Source organism: Oculina patagonica, chromosome 2, assembly GCF_052425735.1.
Source record: "Oculina patagonica isolate OP01 chromosome 2, crgOcupat, whole genome shotgun sequence".
NCBI classification, from domain to species: Eukaryota; Metazoa; Cnidaria; class Anthozoa; order Scleractinia; family Oculinidae; genus Oculina; species Oculina patagonica.
In genome coordinates this window covers 44,467,856-44,488,420 of record NC_135759.1, presented here as the reverse complement: position 1 = coordinate 44,488,420, position 20,565 = coordinate 44,467,856, and the positions used below count along the sequence as shown (strand labels likewise).

Sequence of the window (20,565 nt, the reverse complement as noted above, 5' to 3'; positions counted from 1 at the left end):
GCTTGGACTCGTACATAGAAACTTAACAAAAATAATAAGAGAAAGAACTGATATTATAATTTGAAAACGGCTACTTCTAGTCAATTTTCTAGGGGTATGAAGCTTCATCTGAAATGACTGGTTATTCGTTTCCATAAATTAACTACTGACATGGTCGTAAAATCTCAAGGATGGATTAACATGCAGTGCGTCCTTTACAGCAGAGGGTACAACAATAGATGTCTTCCTAAAGCCACCTTTCATCTTTTTGTTTAACTACCTTTTAAATTTAAGTAATGGGTATCTACTGCCACCAATTAAATATGGTAGGAAAACTCGGCGGAGGGTGTGAGCAAAAAATGGTTCAAAAGAAAGGCTACTGAGATTTTATTACTAGTAATTTTTTTAGTAAATGCCGAAGAAACGTTACGTTGAAGTAAATACTACGAAAATTGGCAAAACCTTTATAAAAACAAGGTATTGTTATTTAGAGAATTAGATATTTTTGCGCGATGACAGTGGTTGCTGTGTGAACTGAGTAAACGAGAAACTCGACACAACGTGAAAATGTTCATCACTATAAATTGTAGATTTTAGTTCCAAAGATACATGTAACAGGAAACGCATCCCAACTCCAAACGATAGTATTCTCTATTCTGAAGAGCGAGATGTTTCTAAATTTTAGTCATTGAGTTCGCATTGCCGTGGTTGCATGGCTTCTTTAGCGCAAACGCAGCGTTTTCGTGGTTGCTTCTCTCTGTCGAAAACGAATTTGCTTTTAGCTTTATTTAAGTCGATTTGCTCGATTAAGCTCGGCATTCTTTCGGCTCGCGTTACAGTCTGAAAGTTTATCGAATTTTTTTTTTCAATTTTTTTTTCACAGACGTCCGGCAACTAGTAATTTTTTTATTCAAAATTGGGCTGGAGGGAATTGAAAATTGCCAAGACGTCGACACCTCAGAGAAATTAATGCCCCTTTTTTCTGGTCATGTCATAAAAGAACTTTTTGAAAAAGCGTACTTGAATGGCTGCAAAGGGGTATGAAGCTTCTTCATCTGAAATGACTGGTTATTTGTTTCCTTAAATTAACTACTGACATGGTCGTAAAATCCCAAGGATAGATTGAAATGCAATGCGTGCTTTACAACAGGGGGTACAACAATAGATGTTTTCCTTTCATCTTAAGTTTAAATACCCTTTTAGTTTAAGTAAAGAGTATATATTGCCATCAATTGAATTTGGTAGGAAAACTCGAGGGTGTGAGCTAAAAATGGTTCAAAATAAAGACTGAGTTGCAATTTCTTAGTAAATACTGACGAAAGTTTAAATTTGGATGAATGCCACCCAAAATTTGCAAACCCTTCATAAAAACAAGGTATTGTTATTTAGAGAAGAGCTAACTTACATATTTTTCACGATAAGAGAAGAGAAGATATGAATTGATTAAAAGTCTAAATGACCAAGTTAATTCTAAGTTCACTATGTGCGGAATATTTGACCATTGTCAACCCTGTGGCTTGTGGATATTTTCCAATTTATGCGCTAAGAACTGTTATTATTATTATTATTATTATTATTATTATTATTATTATTATTATTATTATTATTATTATTATTTATTATTATTATTAATTTTTACACTTCGGAAATAACTGGTTCACCAGGCCAGATTCTGGAATTTATATTGTCACTGATTTGCATTTGCTGGATTCTTTGAAATGTGACCGCTGACCAGTAAGTCAGGATGAATTGTGCATTATTATCCCATAATGCTCCGAATATCTTACAGAACTACAACTGCACTTCAAGGTAAGTACATCTCGTCTAATTTTTATCCAGCAAGTTTTCCGATTATATTTCGATCTTTGACCCTACAAATATCAAGCGCTTTTGATTAGAGGTCAAAGATATAAACTGTCGTCTCGATCCTAGCATGCGAGCAAGCTCTTCCCCTGGGAAAAGCCAATTGCGTTCATTCACCAAATTGTTTTTTCGGGAAGAAAACTAACAATTCACAGGTTTCAAATCAAAAGCTTCTTCCGTCTTGCGGCGGTTTTACGAAGCTAGTTTCTCGCTTTCGATATGGCACTGAAGTTATTTTATACTACTTTTAATTTAAATTTAAGCGTGCTGTCGGTCTTTGATTTATATGCGCTGTAAAGTTCTCAGAAGAAAAACTACTATGTTCTTAGTTCCTTGGCCCCGGGTGGGAGATTGATCTGGGAAGACAAATTAAACCGGCGCGTAGTCATGGGTTTTTTCTGCATTCTGTGCATCGTCAGCTGTTTTAAAGAGGCAAATACGAAGGTACACGGCTCGAGTGATAAATTTACTTATAGCGCGTAAACTACATTCAGTTCTAAAATTTCCAGTGAATGCGTCAAACAGTCGAGAGTTTCGAGTCGATTGAAGTGAATTTTTCGCAATTTGTTCCTTCAAAGGCAGAGTATACGTATTTTTTCCCGTTTAACTTTATACGTGTTGTAGAATCCAAGACATCACGCACTTCAAAACGGGGTGCTTATTGAAATGCAAATCAATGTGGTCGACAAATTGACGCCCGCTTGTTTTGTTTCCTTAAATGTTAAATTACTTATTTTTTATAAGTCAAGTCAAATTTTTCAATTTTACCGTCTTTTTATATATGTCAAACTGTTAATGATAAAATTGACATAGGTGAATAGTATTCCACGCACTCTTTTTCAAAGTACGGTTTGTGAGAAGCTTGATGATTTGGAGTTGGAAATCATTATTTTTTTTAATTTCAGGTTACCAAAATTTAAAATATCTTATATGTCGGTTATGGGGAATTGTTGACTTGTCCCTCTCTTTGCTTAATTCTGCCGCGATACTACTTCTCATTTAGTTCTGACATGGTCATTTAGACTCTTGATCAATGCATACTTTCTTTTTGTAACGCCTCCACGGCAACCACTCGTATCGTAAAAATATCTAATTTAGCTCTTTCCTGAAAAGGTGTTTGTTATGGTAAATACTCTATTGTTATATTAATATAAATATCTGATCTTTATGTTGATTTCTTCACATTTAGGGTGGATTTTCTTGCAATATACGCGTATATCCGTCGCATTTACCCGTTGGAATTTTGTATGTTGCAAGTAAATCCACCCTTTATAATGATGACATAAAGCCATCGAAACGTCATGCAACTTTCTTATCGTTAATTTTCTTTTTGAAATATTATTAAATTGCAACTAAAAAACGTTAATTGTCTTTTTTGCAGGTTTTTAATCACTTGAGTCACCTCGCGAACTGCTGTAAACCCTTAAAAAATTTACTTCACGAATATGCGAGGTGCGAGGAAATAATTCACTTATCTCAGGTTACCAACAGCAACTTTAAAGACAATTCTGAAGCAGTTTAGTGTTTCGATGTTCTGTTACAGAGAAATCGATCACAAGATTTAAGCATTCAGGTCACGTGCATCCATGCAGGACAGACAGGGTTCGCCACCTTTGAACACCCAAACAATAGACCTCCCTATGCTACCTATGTAAATTGCCCATTTCAGATCATGTGATGCCCTCCAGAGAATTGTTCTTTTGTCTATCAGGAAATTAATTATTCATTTCCACGTGAATTTGTTCCAATTTGAAAGGGGTAATTCTCAAGGGTGACAACACGTGGTCTGAAATGGGACTGCAAACAAATGAAGCTAAACTGAGGGGTCTATAAGGGAAGCTTTTGAGGGACTGGAAGTTTGCCGGGAGAGGGGGATCAAGACCGTAACAAATGTTCTTCATTTTTTGGCGATGTTATGTGTATTTTGACAGTACCTATATTCTAGTAGGTAGTTGCGCTGTTTTTTTTTTTTTTTTTCACTTGCCACTGTGTATTTGCCTGTCACCTGGCTCGTCTAAGGCTCCCGAGATTTCACTAACTGGATTATCTTTGATGTCATCGCGAAAGGGTGGTTTGCCAGATATATAATGCTAATACGTTACAAATTGTTTTATGCTTCACACTGAAATTTAATTTACATGTTCTCTTACGCATTTTAAAATATAAAGTGCGCCAAAAAAGTTGTAGGCCTTGGTCTACGGGCGTATAGGCTAGCTACTCCCACTGACAGACAGCAACTTGCTGAAAATACATTTCACCGATAATGATGGACTCCTTTTTTCCCATAACAGGTTGTTATTTGTTGTTGGTTCTAATTTTTCTGAGTTCAGCTGTCCACGAGGCGAGAGGTGAGGAACTGAACTGTCCAATGCCCATTTTGAATGATAGAATAAAGGAATTGGAAGCAGAATTGGCCAGCGGTCAGCAGCTTAAGCAGGAGCAGGAGGAGAAGCTGAGGACATTGACGGAGACCATGATCAGGATACAGGTGAGAATAGAAAGACTGCTCATCACAAATCCTTTCGAAGGAAAAAAAAAAGCTTTGATCAATGGGCGATGAAGCTATGAAGATAGCAAGCCATAATATTTTACCGGCGATTTATTGCAAAAAGTACGTGTGCTGAACCCAATTGAGTGCGGCGATATCAATTTCAATTTTAGAACTAATGACAGGCTTCAAACGTCAGAAGGTAATATCACGAAATATAGGCATCTCTGTCGTAAGACTATAAGAGGGTCACCATACTACTCGAAAAGGCTGGTTTACGAAACGCTGCTCCACTAACCTTTAATTTAATTGTGCTTAATCTTTTAAAACAATCAAAGGGGGCACTACAAGTTCTCAGAGAGGAATGTGGAGCGACGGACAGTGAAAAGAGAAACGACAAGGCATAAAGAGAAAGCAAGATGGTGCATGGGGATGTTGACTGGGGAAAATACTCTTCTGGGATGATTTGTAAAGGGTATATTTGGTGATATTTGTGGGCGTTTATTTTTTGCTCTCAAGCTCTAAATTTGAGATATGGGAAAAAAATTTTTTTTATAAAAAAAAATAAATTAGAAGGGGAAAATATTTTGGTGGGGGGGAAAAAATATTAAAAAAAAATTTTTTTTTTTAAAAAAAAAAATATTTAAAAAAAAATTATTTATTTTTAAAATTAATATAAATATATATATGCGAAAAAAAAAAAAAAAAAAAAAAAAAAAAAAAAAAAAAAAAAACACGGGGGCCCGGGTCCGCAACCTTCAAATTTTTTTTTTTTTTTTTTTATATTTTTCTCTCTCAAAAAAATTTAAAAATATTTTTAAAAAAAATAAAAAAAAAAAAAAAATTTAATTTAATTTAACTTAAAAAAAAAAAATTCTCTAAAAAATAACTTAATAAAAATACAGTTTTAATTGAATAAACCAATAAAAGTTTAATATATTCTCTCCTTCAACCACACGGCCTGAAGCAGTTGATTTCATCTTAGGTTTGCATAACAAAGCTATCCGTTTTAAAAGTAAACTTGTGAAATGCATTTACCCATTTAGGTTTGTGATAAATAGGAGCTTCTTTCTAAAACTCAAACACTGATAACTCTAGATAGCAGTATTAAAGATCTTTGGACGAAAAACTTTTGCCTGTAACTGCTTTTTGAGTATTATGACAGGGATGTTTTTTTTTCTTGGGGTGGCGGGGGGGGGGGGGGGGAGTAGTGGAATCTCATTAGTGTAAACCAAATTGACAGCTTTGTCATTGATGTCAGTTCTGTTGTTATCGTGATTGATTAAACAAGTTTGAAAGGTGGATTGACATGGCATAAGTTCATTTTACTGGTGATGTGACGTTATGCGATCTTGGTCTTTCGGCTGATAGTTTCCCCGCGGGAATTTGATGTTCTTAAAACAAATATTAGCCCAAGAAGCAAAGCTTTGAGGGCTAATAAGCTGGTTTTAAGAACGTAAAATTTCTAAGGGGCAACTATCAGACCGATAGTTCCAGGACAGAAACACTAAATATTTTTTTAAAAAAGTCACATTTAACCAGTGAGGTGAAACCTCTCTCACTGCCTGTAAAGTCAATAAACTGCTAGAACATTTAGGGCCTCTTTACTTAAGAGCCGAGATGAGTTTTGTCCCGGGATGAATTTCGTCACGGGATGAAAAAAAATTCATTTTACATGAGCGTGTTCATCCCGGGATAAGTCGTCCCGCCCGAGTTGAATTCATCTCGCCCGTGCTTACAAAACATTACATTTCATCCCGGGAAGGACTGTTTACATGGACGGTTTTTCGTCACGTTTAATCCTGAAAGGATGACATTTCATCCCGGAATAAATGTACGTTTCAATCCCGGGATAAAATCGTCCCGGGATGAACTGCATCAAACAAAACAAAATTAACAAATCACATTTAACCCGGGACGGAAAACTCTCACTGTAAAGCTAGGCACCTAGAATATTTATTTAACTACCATTTTTGTACCTATCAATTAATCGCACTGTAGGCCTCTATGGTAGTTGGTAGATAATAATTATTTGGTAGATATATAACATTGCTCATTACGTAACGTCTATTATGTCATCCAAGTATTTGACGATCCGTGAAAAAACCGAACTATAATTAGATGCAGAAATGACGTCTGTTTCGTGAGCACGATTTCCTTGGGTAACCAAGCGTCTCTAGTTTGAACATTTCTCTTTTATTAGGCGTTAGTGCTTCCAAAACAACAGTTATTGTTGCTAAGTACAACAAATGAGATAGAAAATGGAATAAATACTTTAACCTTTTACTAAAGTTAAACTGTTCTTCTGGACACCACAGTTCAGTGTCGAAACCCGAACACTCTAGCCGATACAGTTTTAAACACGCAACTTGTTCTTATAATATAATTTGAATCACAAAGTATACCGAAACAAGTTTGTCAGAATAGGAAATAGGCAAGTATAGATTAAAAAGCCGATGAAAGCTATGAAACTGTGTACATCTAACGCTGACTAGAAATCAAAGCATATTCGACTAACTCTCCCTGTTTCGATCCTGAATTGAACATTTCAATAATAAATTCCTCTACAATAACTACGGTAAATTTATACAAGTTCGTGACAGTACAGACAAATAAAAAACAAAACCGAATACATTAGGCTTAAGCGTAAAACCAGTGTTACACAAATCTTCATCACAACACGAAAATGAGCATTCACCTCCTGCAAGGATTATAGCTCGACACGAAAGCTCGATGTGATAACAGTCAGCCACACATGATCTCGCCTCCACCTCATTTATCAAAGCTCCTGATTTGATCTCGTGATGGTATTTACCACAGGTGTTGTTTTCACTTGTACATGTGACTACTATTTGCTCTTTTTCGCATATTGATTGTGGATATGGTCGGCCGTCATCCGGTCCTTTACATTTGTAACATTTGAGGGAGTTCGCTGCAGAGAAAGAAAATAAAAAAGAGAGTTTCCCATGCGATCCGATAGCACGGAGCACACCATTAAGAGATACGCTTTTACGTTTTAATGCCTCCTGGGCAATAATTGTCATGTTGACACAGTTAGTGAGTAGGCCATTAGAAAACTAAAAACGATATTCAGTCAGTGTTACCTTTACTGAGTATCAAGTGAAAAAGAAGGAATTAGATCTAAAAAAGGATGCGTGGTGTTGTGTTACCTAAGCCTTCATCAAAGACCTCATATGCAGTTAAACTATTTGAATGGTCGCACTTCTTGTTTTAAAAAGAAACAAACAAGCAAAATAATTACAACAAGCTGTATTGGGCACCCCCGCCAGCAAATATTATTTTTTTACAGGGCAAACATGTTAGACAAATCATTATCAGGGCCTAGTTAAAAAGATTACATTGCCGACAAATAAATCTGTACTTTATGTATGCAAACGATGTAGTTATATATTCTTAGATTAATCGGAAATGCAAGCATGTTTAATGTGTTTTCACTGTATTTGTACGCAATTTATTCAATTTTTTCCGGTTTCAGTTTAGCATCTAAACAAAAACCTATGCGCAAAGATAAACGTGCACTTACCTGGGACTATAGTGAAAGAAACAACCCCAAACACGATGTAAAACAGTCTAATCCAAACGGCTGTTGACTCCATGGCAATTGTCTGACATATTATAGAAATGAAAATACAGTTTTGTGTGTGGTTATGCTACGGGCCGTCACATCGCTCTCTCTGCTTTAATTTCTCAAAGACTGTAAATATTCAAATCGAAGCCGCGACGAGAAATAAACGGGTATCAAGGTAATAACTTTAGCTCACTGTGTCCTGGAGGATTAAAGTCAGCCTAGTTTGCCCTTGTGTTGAAAGATGCAAATTGTGACTAGTGTTTTGTTTTTCAAGTGCGTCTCTCTACTCCATGACGTCAATTATGTTGTTCTAGAAAGTGAAAGGCGTTTTGTTTGAAACCGCTTTCCCGTGACACGCGAACTCCTAGCTCTAAGTAAATAAATCAATTACTGATCAAGCTTTTTTTGAACAAATTTCTTCATATATTATAAGATAAACTCTCCTGTCTGATCCTTCCCTGATTAAATCGACCAACCAGTCAGAGCAAACATATAAACTGGCCACGGGGATGATTTTGCGGCGTCAGCGCTCTCGGAGCACTCATGCATATTTATTTCCTTGTTAAAAGTAAATAAATAACTACTTAAACTAATTGTTAACTAGTCAGTATTTTTTTTTTCACTTTTTTTCCTTTACCGTAACGGTAAATATCTTACATAAATCATTCCGCTATCGATAAGGTTCCAAACATACTATTACGTCAGTCATGTTTGAACTCATACCAAAAAGTCAATACAAAGTTTACATTTATTATCAAGGCACTCCAATATTTATTTACATCATTTTTATATCCAATTCTCTATTTTCCAATTGCCCATAATACAGTTTGTTTGCCCCAAAATTTTGCATAAACTGTTGTTTTCAAATTCTCTTGGGAGGACTGCATATTTCCAAAACAATAGTTTATGCAAAATTTGGGGGGCAAACAAAGTGCATTATGGGCAATTGGAAAATAGAGAATATTTAATGATAACGAAGATGGAAAGTTTTTAAGTGCAATCTTATTTTCTACGCCAGTGTTTTTTACTTCTACATAACGACACAAAAAGGCACAAACATGGGTCACCTGACGGTGAGCGAATCAAAGTACTGATATTAAAACAGATCACTTGGTCGCAGGGTTTCAAATTGTTGGAAGACCGTTTATATTTAGCAACCCCTTTGTGGGTAAAACCTGCAAAATTTTCCACCTCAATCACAGGGTAACACATTTTGTCACGCTGGACTATTCGTTAGTGTCTTGTCAGTTGAATGGCCGTTTTCATACTAGAGACGGACAAATCGTCTTTGTGTGAAAACGGGACGGACACGATTTTGGATGTACAAGTCGCCTGAATTTGTCCGTCGATTTGGCCGTCTAGTAAGACGATTTTTCGAAGACGCCTTGGTCGTCTAGACGAACAAATCGTCTAAAAGCCGTCTTAAATTCACACTAGTCGAACAAATCGTCAGAAGACTTGTCCGTCTTCTAGTGTGAAAACGGCCAATTTGAATTACGTTCCTATCTTTTGTAGCTCTGTTCAGTTACTAACGAAACACAGCATAGCCGATTAAAAGAGTGATGAAGAGAAGGGTGATGTTAATGCGAGGAGCCATGTCATCATTACAAAGGTTCTCTTGGCAACAATAGTAGTGACATGTAACATCTTTCTGAAATCCAGCGCATATGTCGCTTTGACACACAGAGTGTGAAGCACAGTCTTTCAATAGATACTCTTCTACTGACCCGTTGTCCGTTCTGCGTTTGGTGAGATATAAATATATGCAAGCTTTTTCACTGTTCTCTGCAATTCTGTATCTCTTGATTTTGTTCGCACAGGGCAGGTGGATTTGGTTGCCAATCTCTGCGACCACAGTTATAACATTGAAGAGGATAACCTGTTTCCAAAACAATTCAGACATTTAGAAACATTTGCGCGTCGACGTTTTAAAAGTTAACTACACAAAAAAATGAATAAACAAGTATTGCAGATGAACCAATTGTATATGGTATGGTATAATTATATAGCTGTCAGTAAATCCTATATTGTTAGCGCAGCTATTTTTCCTTAATTTCTGATAACTGTCCAATTTGGGATTAAATTTGGATAGTTTCAATTAGGACTTTCAGGTAAAATGCACAAACTGTTCAATTTAAGAATCAAAGTGCCCGTTGGGCTGTCTCGTGTTACAGATCAGTAAAGTAGCACCCGTTGCTAACAATCATATAAGCTCAGAAAAACCATCTCCGGATTCTACAATATTAATTTTCTTCAACGGAAACAATCAGTTATACGAAACAAAACCTGGAAAACAAAAAACAAAAAAAATAATTGCATTAAAAAACAACTACTGAACACCAATACACAACATCGCGTACCTATCTATAAATCCCTAAACCTCTATCAAATTACTTCTTACTTCTCCAAACTAAATGACAAGTGAAATCGTTCATTAACATACAAACCGCTCTAAATATATCTGTGATGCTTACCTACTTGTACTAGTCTTGATACAATAAACAGCAAATACTAATGTGATCTGTCCACTAGCTACAACTCACAAAAATTATTACCAAGTTCATAGGAATCATGAAATCTTGCAATTTGTAATCTACTGAAGCTTTTAACCTACTTCTGAAATATACAGAGCCAGGAGCGCATTACTAGTAATGGCTCCTGACAAAGCCCCATTCTGATGACTTAGTGTCTTCAAAATGTCATATAACGTTCTAGAAATCGTCCTTTAAATAAATATTCTATTTTACATAACTTGTTCAAAAATCACAACTCCGTCGTGCGCCACTAGTGAGCATATGAAAAAATTAAGGTCAATATTCAACAACTACTTCTGCTCTGCCGCTTTTAAGCGGTTTTATCATCGGTCTTTAAAAAGACCGATGATAGCTTCCAATATGTAAAAGAAGTGTTCTATATACACCTCTGCACAAACATGTTACCCTACCGTTCACTCACCTTGCAACTAAAATTATTCTCAGTGAAAATAAACTAGAACTGTGCATGAAAAGCCCTCAGTCACATATAATAACCTTGATTAAATTATTAATTCTCAATACGCTTTTTAGAACTTCCAGCGCAACTTGTTGATACAGCTACCTAATTAGTAAGACATAAGTACACTGAACAAAGCAAATTTGTTTCCCGTTTCGCAGATAACGATATTCGCACTTCCCTTAATGGTTTTATTCTGTATCTACCGCGTATTCAATATACTGCTTTCCTATTATGGCCTGAATGAAGTTTAAACAACCTACCAAAACGCAAAATGAGATACCACTTCAATTTTTCTGTTTGCGTGATAACTTCACTTAATATTCTCCTTTTGACACATCATTTGACATATCTGAAAAGTGCTCTGGCGCCAACAACCCTCGACCCGATTGTACACTACCCCCCGACTACCCACTACACATTATCTTCGACAGATGTTGCCCGAACATTCAGTCTTTGTTTAGCAAGAACGTCACCTGACACTACACTTGAAATCTAAAGCCGAAGTGGTGAAAAGCAAAGCAAATTAGTTTCCTGAGAAGGTTTTTCGACGTAATTTGCTTCTCACTTCTTTCTAATGGGGATCTGTTTTATCTGGAGGCATTATGTATTAAATAGAGCCGTAAGATTGTGGCCAAGGAAATGTCTAGAGGTCATTGCATTTATAGTCTGCGCTGCGTGGTTTCCTGTTTGTTTCACACTTCTTTGCCACATGTTTTGCTAGTTTAGTTTGTTTTTGCTCAAGTCTATTTGTAAAATACGCTTTAAACTCTCGAAATTTACGCCGTGGAAGGACAAGATATATGTTCCGTGAAAACGTTGATTACTTGCATTTTGTTGATACTGTTGCAAGATGTATTGTGTATTATCACTTAATATATCTTGGTCCGGCTTCGCAAGTGACAACGGGAAATGAATTTGATTGCTTGAAGCTTAAAAGACTTTATCCCTGGTCCTCTTCGTGCCAAATTTCGATTTCAGTGCTCGCCTCATTTCATCCCAGACCTTTCGTGCTTCTCTGCTCTTCAGGCGATCGAAATTATCAGCCCAAAGACGAATTAGCATTTTCTGATCATCGTCGGACCCATTTGTCGTAAGTTCTCTTTGCCGGTCCGGATTCGGGAGAAGATGCTGTAGATGTACTTGCAACAGCAACGGGACTCGTCGGGGAGCTCGTTATATCGCTCGATGCGCTCCCTGGCCTGCTTTGACTGCCTTCACCCACGTTTAACTGCGAATGCAGTTCATTTATAAAAGGGCCAAACTGCTGTTGCTGCTGCTGCTGCTGATCAAAAAAGTAACCGGATAAAATGGTGTTGAACTGAGAAAAAAGCCACCTCCATCCATGATCGAGTGTTCTAGCGAAGTTCCCGCGCTTTGTGATTGCGTGCGATCATGACCTTCAATGTCATTTCCCTGACAGGTTCTGTTATCATTGGAGACGGCTTCCTTTGTTATTAAAGACAAAATTTTGGAAAATCGGTTCGCCTTTTTTTTTAAGTGGAGGTCGCACTTAAAAATCTCGCGTGTTGATAGATTTTCACCGCAAAGTAAGCAAATTCTTCCAAAATTTTTTTTAGTGCGACCCGGCCCTAAGAAAAACAAACAAAAAGGAATTATGAATTTGACTTTGTGACCTTAGTGTCTTCAAAATATCATATCACGTTCTGGAAAGCGTATACAATTAACAAAGCAAAGCAAATTAATTTCCTGTTTCTCAGATAACGATAATCGCACTTCCCTTAATCCTTTTATTCTGTTTCTACACTATTCATAATACGCCCTTCCTATTCTTTACTGAATAAAGTTTAAAGAAACGAACAAAGCCGAAGATGAGATACCACATCAATATTTTTGTTTGCGTGGTAACTTCACTTAATATTCTCCTTTTGACACATCATTTGACATATCTGAAAACTGCTCTCAACAACCGTCGACCCTAACACGCACCAAAATGGCTTTCTTGTAACGCAAACAGAAATTTAACAACAGCTTTTCAGCCAGCCGCATACTTTAACAATACCCACCGCAAATATAATATCAAAACACAAACCTACCGTAAAGATAAATTCATTTTCCATGTAAAAAACTATCTATTTAAGCAACATATGTGAGATAAAATCTCCTTATCAGATTTGGCGGTATTACTAAAGATGGTACTTCATGTAATATATTACATTATTCACATACCTTAGTAATCCAAACATTTACACCATGTCTCACACGTGTAAATAAGCACGTTTAAAACTCGACAAGAGAAAACGCGCAATACGAAGAACAGCATCCCGATGCATCTTATCAGCAAAATGTATCTATGTAAATATGTCTATTTCTTACCTTGTTTCCTTGCTACTTTATCACTTCGTTACCTTACGAGAGGTCTTACACAAAGCACTATCCTGAGCTACCGAGTCCCCTCGGATAATCTCGTGTTACGTCACGGTCACGTCGTTCACGACGTGACCGCGACGTAACACGAGACAAAAATTGGACAATTTTGTCTCAGCCAATCAAATCGAAGAAAAAACAGCATGTGACGGATACCAGCCAATTAGCACAAAGCATTGCGTCAGCCCTGTAAACTTGTCGAATTGTTAGTCGACAATGGCGGAATTCAGAGGCGAGTTTGCTACGTTTTTCCTTTCCTTTGGAGCTTTTCAGCAATAGTAGTAGTCAAAAGATTTATATTTTTTACTAGACACAGATCAACAACAAGGGCTGCCATGAACTAATTTAAATTTGAAAATATTCAAAAGCTAATCAGAACTAACAAAAGTTAACTACATTGGTGTGACCGCAAAGACGACCGAAAGCACTAAAACTATAGTTAAGTATGACGTCACGTAACTTGAGACTAACTATAGTTGAACTTTAGTTACGTCGTAGATGTGACCGCAGTCATATCCTTCCTTTGATTTAAATTGAAGAAATGTAACACCCGGGATGTAACACGAAGATGTTGTTTCCACGGGTAAAGATACGCTAATTTATCGACGAACAGTAAGAAATAAATCGTGCCAAGTTGTCCAAAGTTGGAGTCACTGTTTTATCTTGACACAACCTTGTCACCGGATGAATGATCAGTGGCAAAGCGTATAGCGCCTGTAGAGCCGCCATTCATTTGGATGGCTATTTCAGTGTTGATGCATTTACTTGCAGCTTTTAAGTGTTGTTTTATTTTGTGGTGGTAGAAACGCTTACATTTCTTCAGTTTCTTGTTAAGGTAAATACCCTTCATAAATTGAACTTTGATGAAAAAGCAGAAACATAACAAACCATATGTAAAATTGAAGGTAAATAACGTAAACATCCTTGAGAGGTTATGTTTCATATATAAATTACCGTAAATGGATTTATCATTCAATAATATTCTTTTTGGCTAGGTATATCTTTGTTTATAACCCACCCAGTAATTTTTGCGCGCGCTCATTGGATAAAACGCATCACGTGGTACAAAATCGGACGACGGATATCAGCGAATATACCCCGTCCGATTTGATATCCGTCGCCCGATTTTGTAGGCAAGCACAAAACAAACGAATGAAGTCACCTTATTCAATTCTAACAGTTTAATGAAATCACAGAGTTAAAAAATCACGTTAACCAATCAATTACATTTGTTTCAACCACAGAATCACTGTAGTTTTTTCCTATAAATTTACTGTGATAAAGCGCTTTGTAGAACTTAATCGGAGGGTTATAAAATAAATAAACCCCTTCTAGCTTGCTGGTATATTGGAGGATAATGCCCTTGGCTGAAAGATTGTCCTCAAAATTTCACAGTTGCCCTCGAAGCTTCGCTTCTCGGCCAACTGTTTATTTTTCGTACAAACTTTCAGCCTCGGGCATTATCCTCCAATATACCAGCCGCTTGAAGGGGTTTATTTACTAAATATCTTGAGTGTTTAACTTGTTAACTTGTTAACCTTAAGCACCTAAAACACGGGTAATTGGGATTTCTAGACACTGAAAATGGATACTTCATTCTGAACAAGCTCAGGGAGAGACAGATAACATCATCAACGTACATCTGGTCTTACTCTACATGTATGCTCTTGTACTCACCCACAGCAAACGTGGTAAACAGAACAGTAAAGACAGCAATCATTTCATAAGTTTGTTGAATAAAACGAGATGCTGTTCTTTTCCATGGTACAGTAGGAAGCTACGTGATGTTATCTTATGACGTAAGTTGGTCAGTACATAATCGCTGTCAAAGCAGGAAAGTCATGCGTGACCTCATGCTTCTGGAAACGTGAGTTGAATGCCAACAGCCGCGTTTCCAACTACCAAGGGACAAAGGGAAGAAATCACCTGGGAACGAGCTTGACTATCAATTACGATGGAAAAATCATAACTGCAGTTAAAAAAATTCGATTGAAGTTTTAAGGTTTGTTTATTTGTGTGACCTCAAGTGCTTGCTTAGGGACGTGAACAAAGAACGGCTTTTTTCCATATACATTTTTTTCATGTAAAGCTTAAGATAATAAACTCTCTGACGTACAATCGAAGGGTCGAAGGGGTTGTGGATGCCACCTCGCCTGTGAAATTTTATGGAAAAAAATTTAAAAGGGTTTTCAGTCTGGTTTGGACTTTCAGTAAGTGTTCATTGTTCCCTTGGGGACAGTTTAAATGACTACTTCTTGTCCAAGGACTTGGAGCCGTGCTTAAAGTAGCATTAGCCAAATTATTTCCATAGAAAATTCCTCGTTCTTACTAATGTTATTTCTTTACTAAATTTGAGGTATTGAGATAAATCTTTTCAGCAACCGTTATTGTCTTTTTTTTTCCTCTGACTTCATGATATGGCAATTGAATTCCAGATAGTGCTTTTTCTGACCTGATGAAGACCAGAAAATTAATTGCGTGGAAATCTAATTAAATTTAGCTCCGATCACGTTCACTGAGGTAAATGACTAAAGAAACTGTTTAATCAATAGCCACATAAATGGAACGAAAGAGATTGGTCTTCGCTGACAATGCACTGTTGGAGCAAGTGTTAAGTATACAGCGTCACAAAGGCTGTATCGCTTATTGATCTCGTAAAAAACGATCTAAATGGCTTTGGCGGCAAAACAACATGACACAAGACCCATTCAACATTTATTTTTAACGTTTATTGAATCGTTTATAGTAATTCTATATTTTGTAGTAAATCGAAGTCGACGTAAAGTTTCTCTACAGTCTCTAAATATCTTCTATACGCGCCATTGATTTCAACATAACCTTATCTGAACAATTACTAATTTTAAAAACACGAAACAACTTTTTAAAGACATGTTTCGGCATGACTTATGCCATCTTCAGTTTATTGAGAATTTAAAATCTAGGGCTATATATATACCCAAGCTACAAATACAAAAATAGAAATGTATACAAAGTAAAATTACAATAACAAAAGATAACGGTAAAGCCGTTACAAAGTGGCAGGTACTGTCTGGTACTGTCTAGAACAGTAATTACTCACAGTGTGAGCTTTAGACCGTTACTAATAGAACAAAAGATTAAAATAAAAAGGTGTTGACATGCTGCACTTGAGTGTTTAAATCTGGTTTTAAACTATTAATGTAAAAGGCCTCTTTTAATTTAAGAAAATAAACGGTTTGAGCAGAATCCAAAATTTTAAAGCAATCAGATGTGTATAAATTTTTGCAATTAGATGAACTGTTAAGGTGTTTAAAAACATGTGAATTTTTGTCAGTTAAAGTATGCTCTTTGATCCTTGTTGAAAAATGACGGGAAGTCTCGCCAATATAACGGGAGTTACATCCCGCACAAGTAAATTGATAAACAACAGAGGATCTAATAGCATCAGGAATGGGATCTTTAAAACTGAAAAAATTCTTTATTTTAAAAGAGGAAAAAACTAACTTGATGTTTAAGTCGCTGCAAAAACGCCTAGATAACTGTTTAATTTTTATCTGGGTTATATTAGATACATTGCCGATGAAAGGTAGTTTAAAATAGCGAGTGCTGGTGTTGTTAGAATTACTAATACTAACATCACTAGAGGAATTAAGTCTAACATTATCTAGATAACGTTTAATGATTTTGTCAATTATGTGGGAGGGAAATGAGTTACGTTTAAGAGTTTCTGTTAATTTAGCGAGATCTTTGCGAAAACCCGAATTAGAGTTATTGATTTTAAAAGCTCTGTCAACTAAGGTATGAATTAAACCTATTTTATCATGGCCAGAAATCGCGGACATCGGATTTGGCGAATTTTGATGCATCATACATTTAGCGGTCACGAAAGTTGGTAATAGCCGCTGATTCAAAAGCGTGACTTTGGGCTCATAAACATCTACGAAGACACAAGAATGAGGCCTACATAGATGTATATCTTGTGTAGTAGGGAAACCACTGGTCAAAAGTATTGCACGATAAAAATAATGGAGCAAAAGAGCTTTCAAACTATGGCTTTTGAAGCAAAATTGGAGCAAAGACGGCTGAAATATCGCAGTTCAAAGACAGCGGATTTTGGATGTCAACATGGACTGCCGCCTGGTTTGCTTTTCGACGATTTACGAGATTTTTTAAAGCAAAAAGCAGGGCGAAGAAATCAGCACCGAAGGTGAAAATTGGCCAAATAGTACATCATACGGTGCTTATCCTCAAACGAGGGCGGCACTTGGGATATTCAGCAAATGTTATCTGCTACGGCGGATCGAAATCTGCTTGGGATGTAAATATTGGATTTCAAGCCTCTGAAATATAGAGCGTTGTATGAGCCAAGCTTCGAAAATAAACATCGATAAAAAGCAGGGCCAGTATCATTTGTTGATGAAAAAAAACTAATCAGAATAGCTGAAGGACCTTTCAAGAACTCGAGAAGAGGGCGGCACTTGTTCCCGGTAGGCCAGAACTTGCTCTGTTTTAATTTGTTTTATTTCTCTCATACAGTTTTTGGCGGCCATATTGCCAATTAAACTCGCGCGTGCGCCGTGGCGTTGACCGGAATTTCTGGCCATGACTTAAATGAAGTAAAACTAAAGTAATTAGTAAGAAGACCAGTGTAGGTTTTCTTATGATATATAGACATGGTACAAATAGGAGAAGAGTTATCTACTAAAATATCTAAGAAAGGTAATTTACCCTCTAACTGCTTTTCAAATGTAAATCTTATGTTAGGATGTCTGGTATTAAGGTAATCTAAAAATAACATGGCATCTTGCTCATTGTTAAATACACAAAAGGTGTCATCGACATATCTACGGTAAAATAAGATAGGGGAGTCTTTATAATTATTTAACCACTGTTCCTCATGGAAACCCATAAACAAGTTAGCTAAGATAGGAGCCAAAGGGGAGCCCATAGCCACCCCATCAATTTGATCATAAAAACAACCATTGAATAAAAAATGGGTATGAGAAGTAGCAAATGAAAACAACTTTTTAAGACTAACCTTACTAATGGGAAAATCAGGATTATGTTTGAAGATAGTATTGACTGCAATATTTATAGTCTCCTCAAGAGGGATATTAGTAAATAAACTTTGTACATCAAATGAAATAAGAAACTTGTCGTATGATCTAATATTTTGAAACTCCTGAACAAAAGAAAAAGAATCTTGCGTAGTATATTTATCAGGAATATATGGACTAAGAATAGATACTAAATACTTAGCTAATTTATAATTGTAAGCCCCTATTGATGAAACGATGGGTCTAAAAGGTGGAGGAGAATTAGCTTCCCGTTGTTTGTGTAATTTGGGAAGGCCGTAAAACCTAGCAGGTAGTGACCCTGTAGGATAGATATCACGATATGTCTTCTCATCTAAGCAGCCTTTAGACTTAAGATCCCTAAGAAAGCGTTGAAGCTTACCCTCCCTACTTAAAGTAGGGTCCTTATCAAGACGTTTAAACTTAGACTGATCACTAAGAATATTAAGACAACAATCATTATATACGTTACGGTCCATAATGACAACTCCGTTTCCTTTGTCTGGCTTTAGGATGATAATGTTCCTATTGTTCTTAATGTTCCGAAGAATGCGATGTTTCTTGATGTCATGAGGAGTAGGATGATAAGAAGAGGTATAATTTTGTGCGAGATGAGCAATTTGAGTTTTAAGATGTGTTGCTTGATCCTTGTTGGCGAGCTTAGTTTTCATGGTTTGGTGAATCATTTCAAAGGTGGCAAGGACACCTTTTGTGTATTTAACAATGAGCAAGATGCCATGTTATTTTTAGATTACCTTAATACCAGACATCCTAACATAAGATTTACATTTGAAAAGCAGTTAGAGGGTAAATTACCTTTCTTAGATATTTTAGTAGATAACTCTTCTCCTATTTGTACCATGTCTATATATCATAAGAAAACCTACACTGGTCTTCTTACTAATTACTTTAGTTTTACTTCATTTAAGTATAAAATAGGTTTAATTCATACCTTAGTTGACAGAGCTTTTAAAATCAATAACTCTAATTCGGGTTTTCGCAAAGATCTCGCTAAATTAACAGAAACTCTTAAACGTAACTCATTTCCCTCCCACATAATTGACAAAATCATTAAACGTTATCTAGATAATGTTAGACTTAATTCCTCTAGTGATGTTAGTATTAGTAATTCTAACAACACCAGCACTCGCTATTTTAAACTACCTTTCATCGGCAATGTATCTAATATAACCCAGATAAAAATTAAACAGTTATCTAGGCGTTTTTGCAGCGACTTAAACATCAAGTTAGTTTTTTCCTCTTTTAAAATAAAGAATTTTTTCAGTTTTAAAGATCCCATTCCTGATGCTATTAGATCCTCTGTTATTTATCAATTTACTTGTGCGGGATGTAACTCCCGTTATATTGGCGAGACTTCCCGTCATTTTTCAACAAGGATCAAAGAGCATACTTTAACTGACAAAAATTCACATGTTTTTAAACACCTTAACAGTTCATCTAATTGCAAAAATTTATACACATCTGATTGCTTTAAAATTTTGGATTCTGCTCAAACCGTTTATTTTCTTAAATTAAAAGAGGCCTTTTACATTAATAGTTTAAAACCAGATTTAAACACTCAAGTGCAGCATGTCAACACCTTTTTATTTTAATCTTTTGTTCTATTAGTAACGGTCTAAAGCTCACACTGTGAGTAATTACTGTTCTAGACAGTACCAGACAGTACCTGCCACTTTGTAACGGCTTTACCGTTATCTTTTGTTATTGTAATTTTACTTTGTATACATTTCTATTTTTGTATTTGTAGCTTGGGTATATATATAGCCCTAGATTTTAAATTCTCAATAAACTGAAGATGGCATAAGTCATGCCGAAACATGTCTTTAAAAAGTTGTTTCGTGTTTTTAAAATTAGTAATTTTACTAGTGCTAACAAGGAAATATGGACTTATCTGAACAATAATTAACCACGAACACAAAGGGTGGTCTGCCTGTGATGTCAGTGATATGGTTGGAACTGATACCAAAGAGTCAATATAATACAAAGTTTACATTTATTATCAAAACATTCCAGTATTTGTGTACATCATGTTTATATCCAGTACCTTATGATAACGAAGAGGCAAAGTTTTTCAGTACAATCTTTTTTCTACACCTGTATTTTTATTTCTACATATCGACACAACAAGGCTCACACATGGGTCACCTGACGGTGAGCGAATCTGAATACTGGTATTAAAGCAAATCACTTGG

The 20,565-nt window shown here is 36.1% G+C and overlaps 1 protein-coding gene and 1 long non-coding RNA gene across 2 annotated transcripts; one reads left to right on the top strand and one right to left on the bottom strand.

The window, feature by feature from the left end:
- The first annotated feature begins 1,755 nt into the window (after nt 1-1,755).
- On the top strand, nt 1,756-4,822 carry LOC144644836 (uncharacterized). Its single transcript, XR_013569195.1, has 4 exons — nt 1,756-1,788; nt 3,224-3,294; nt 4,134-4,330; nt 4,669-4,822. It is a non-coding gene; the product is annotated as an uncharacterized LOC144644836 (long non-coding RNA).
- Nucleotides 4,823-5,515: 693 nt separating this feature from the next.
- On the bottom strand, nt 5,516-15,135 carry LOC144644830 (uncharacterized). Its single transcript, XM_078504385.1, has 4 exons — nt 14,976-15,135; nt 7,875-9,798; nt 6,278-7,262; nt 5,516-5,914 (listed from the first exon to the last, which is right to left on the bottom strand). Exons 2-3 carry the CDS (start codon nt 7,945-7,947, stop codon nt 6,904-6,906), a joined length of 432 nt encoding a protein of 143 aa, XP_078360511.1. The 5' UTR covers nt 7,948-9,798; nt 14,976-15,135; the 3' UTR covers nt 5,516-5,914; nt 6,278-6,903.
- Nucleotides 15,136-20,565: the final 5,430 nt, after the last annotated feature.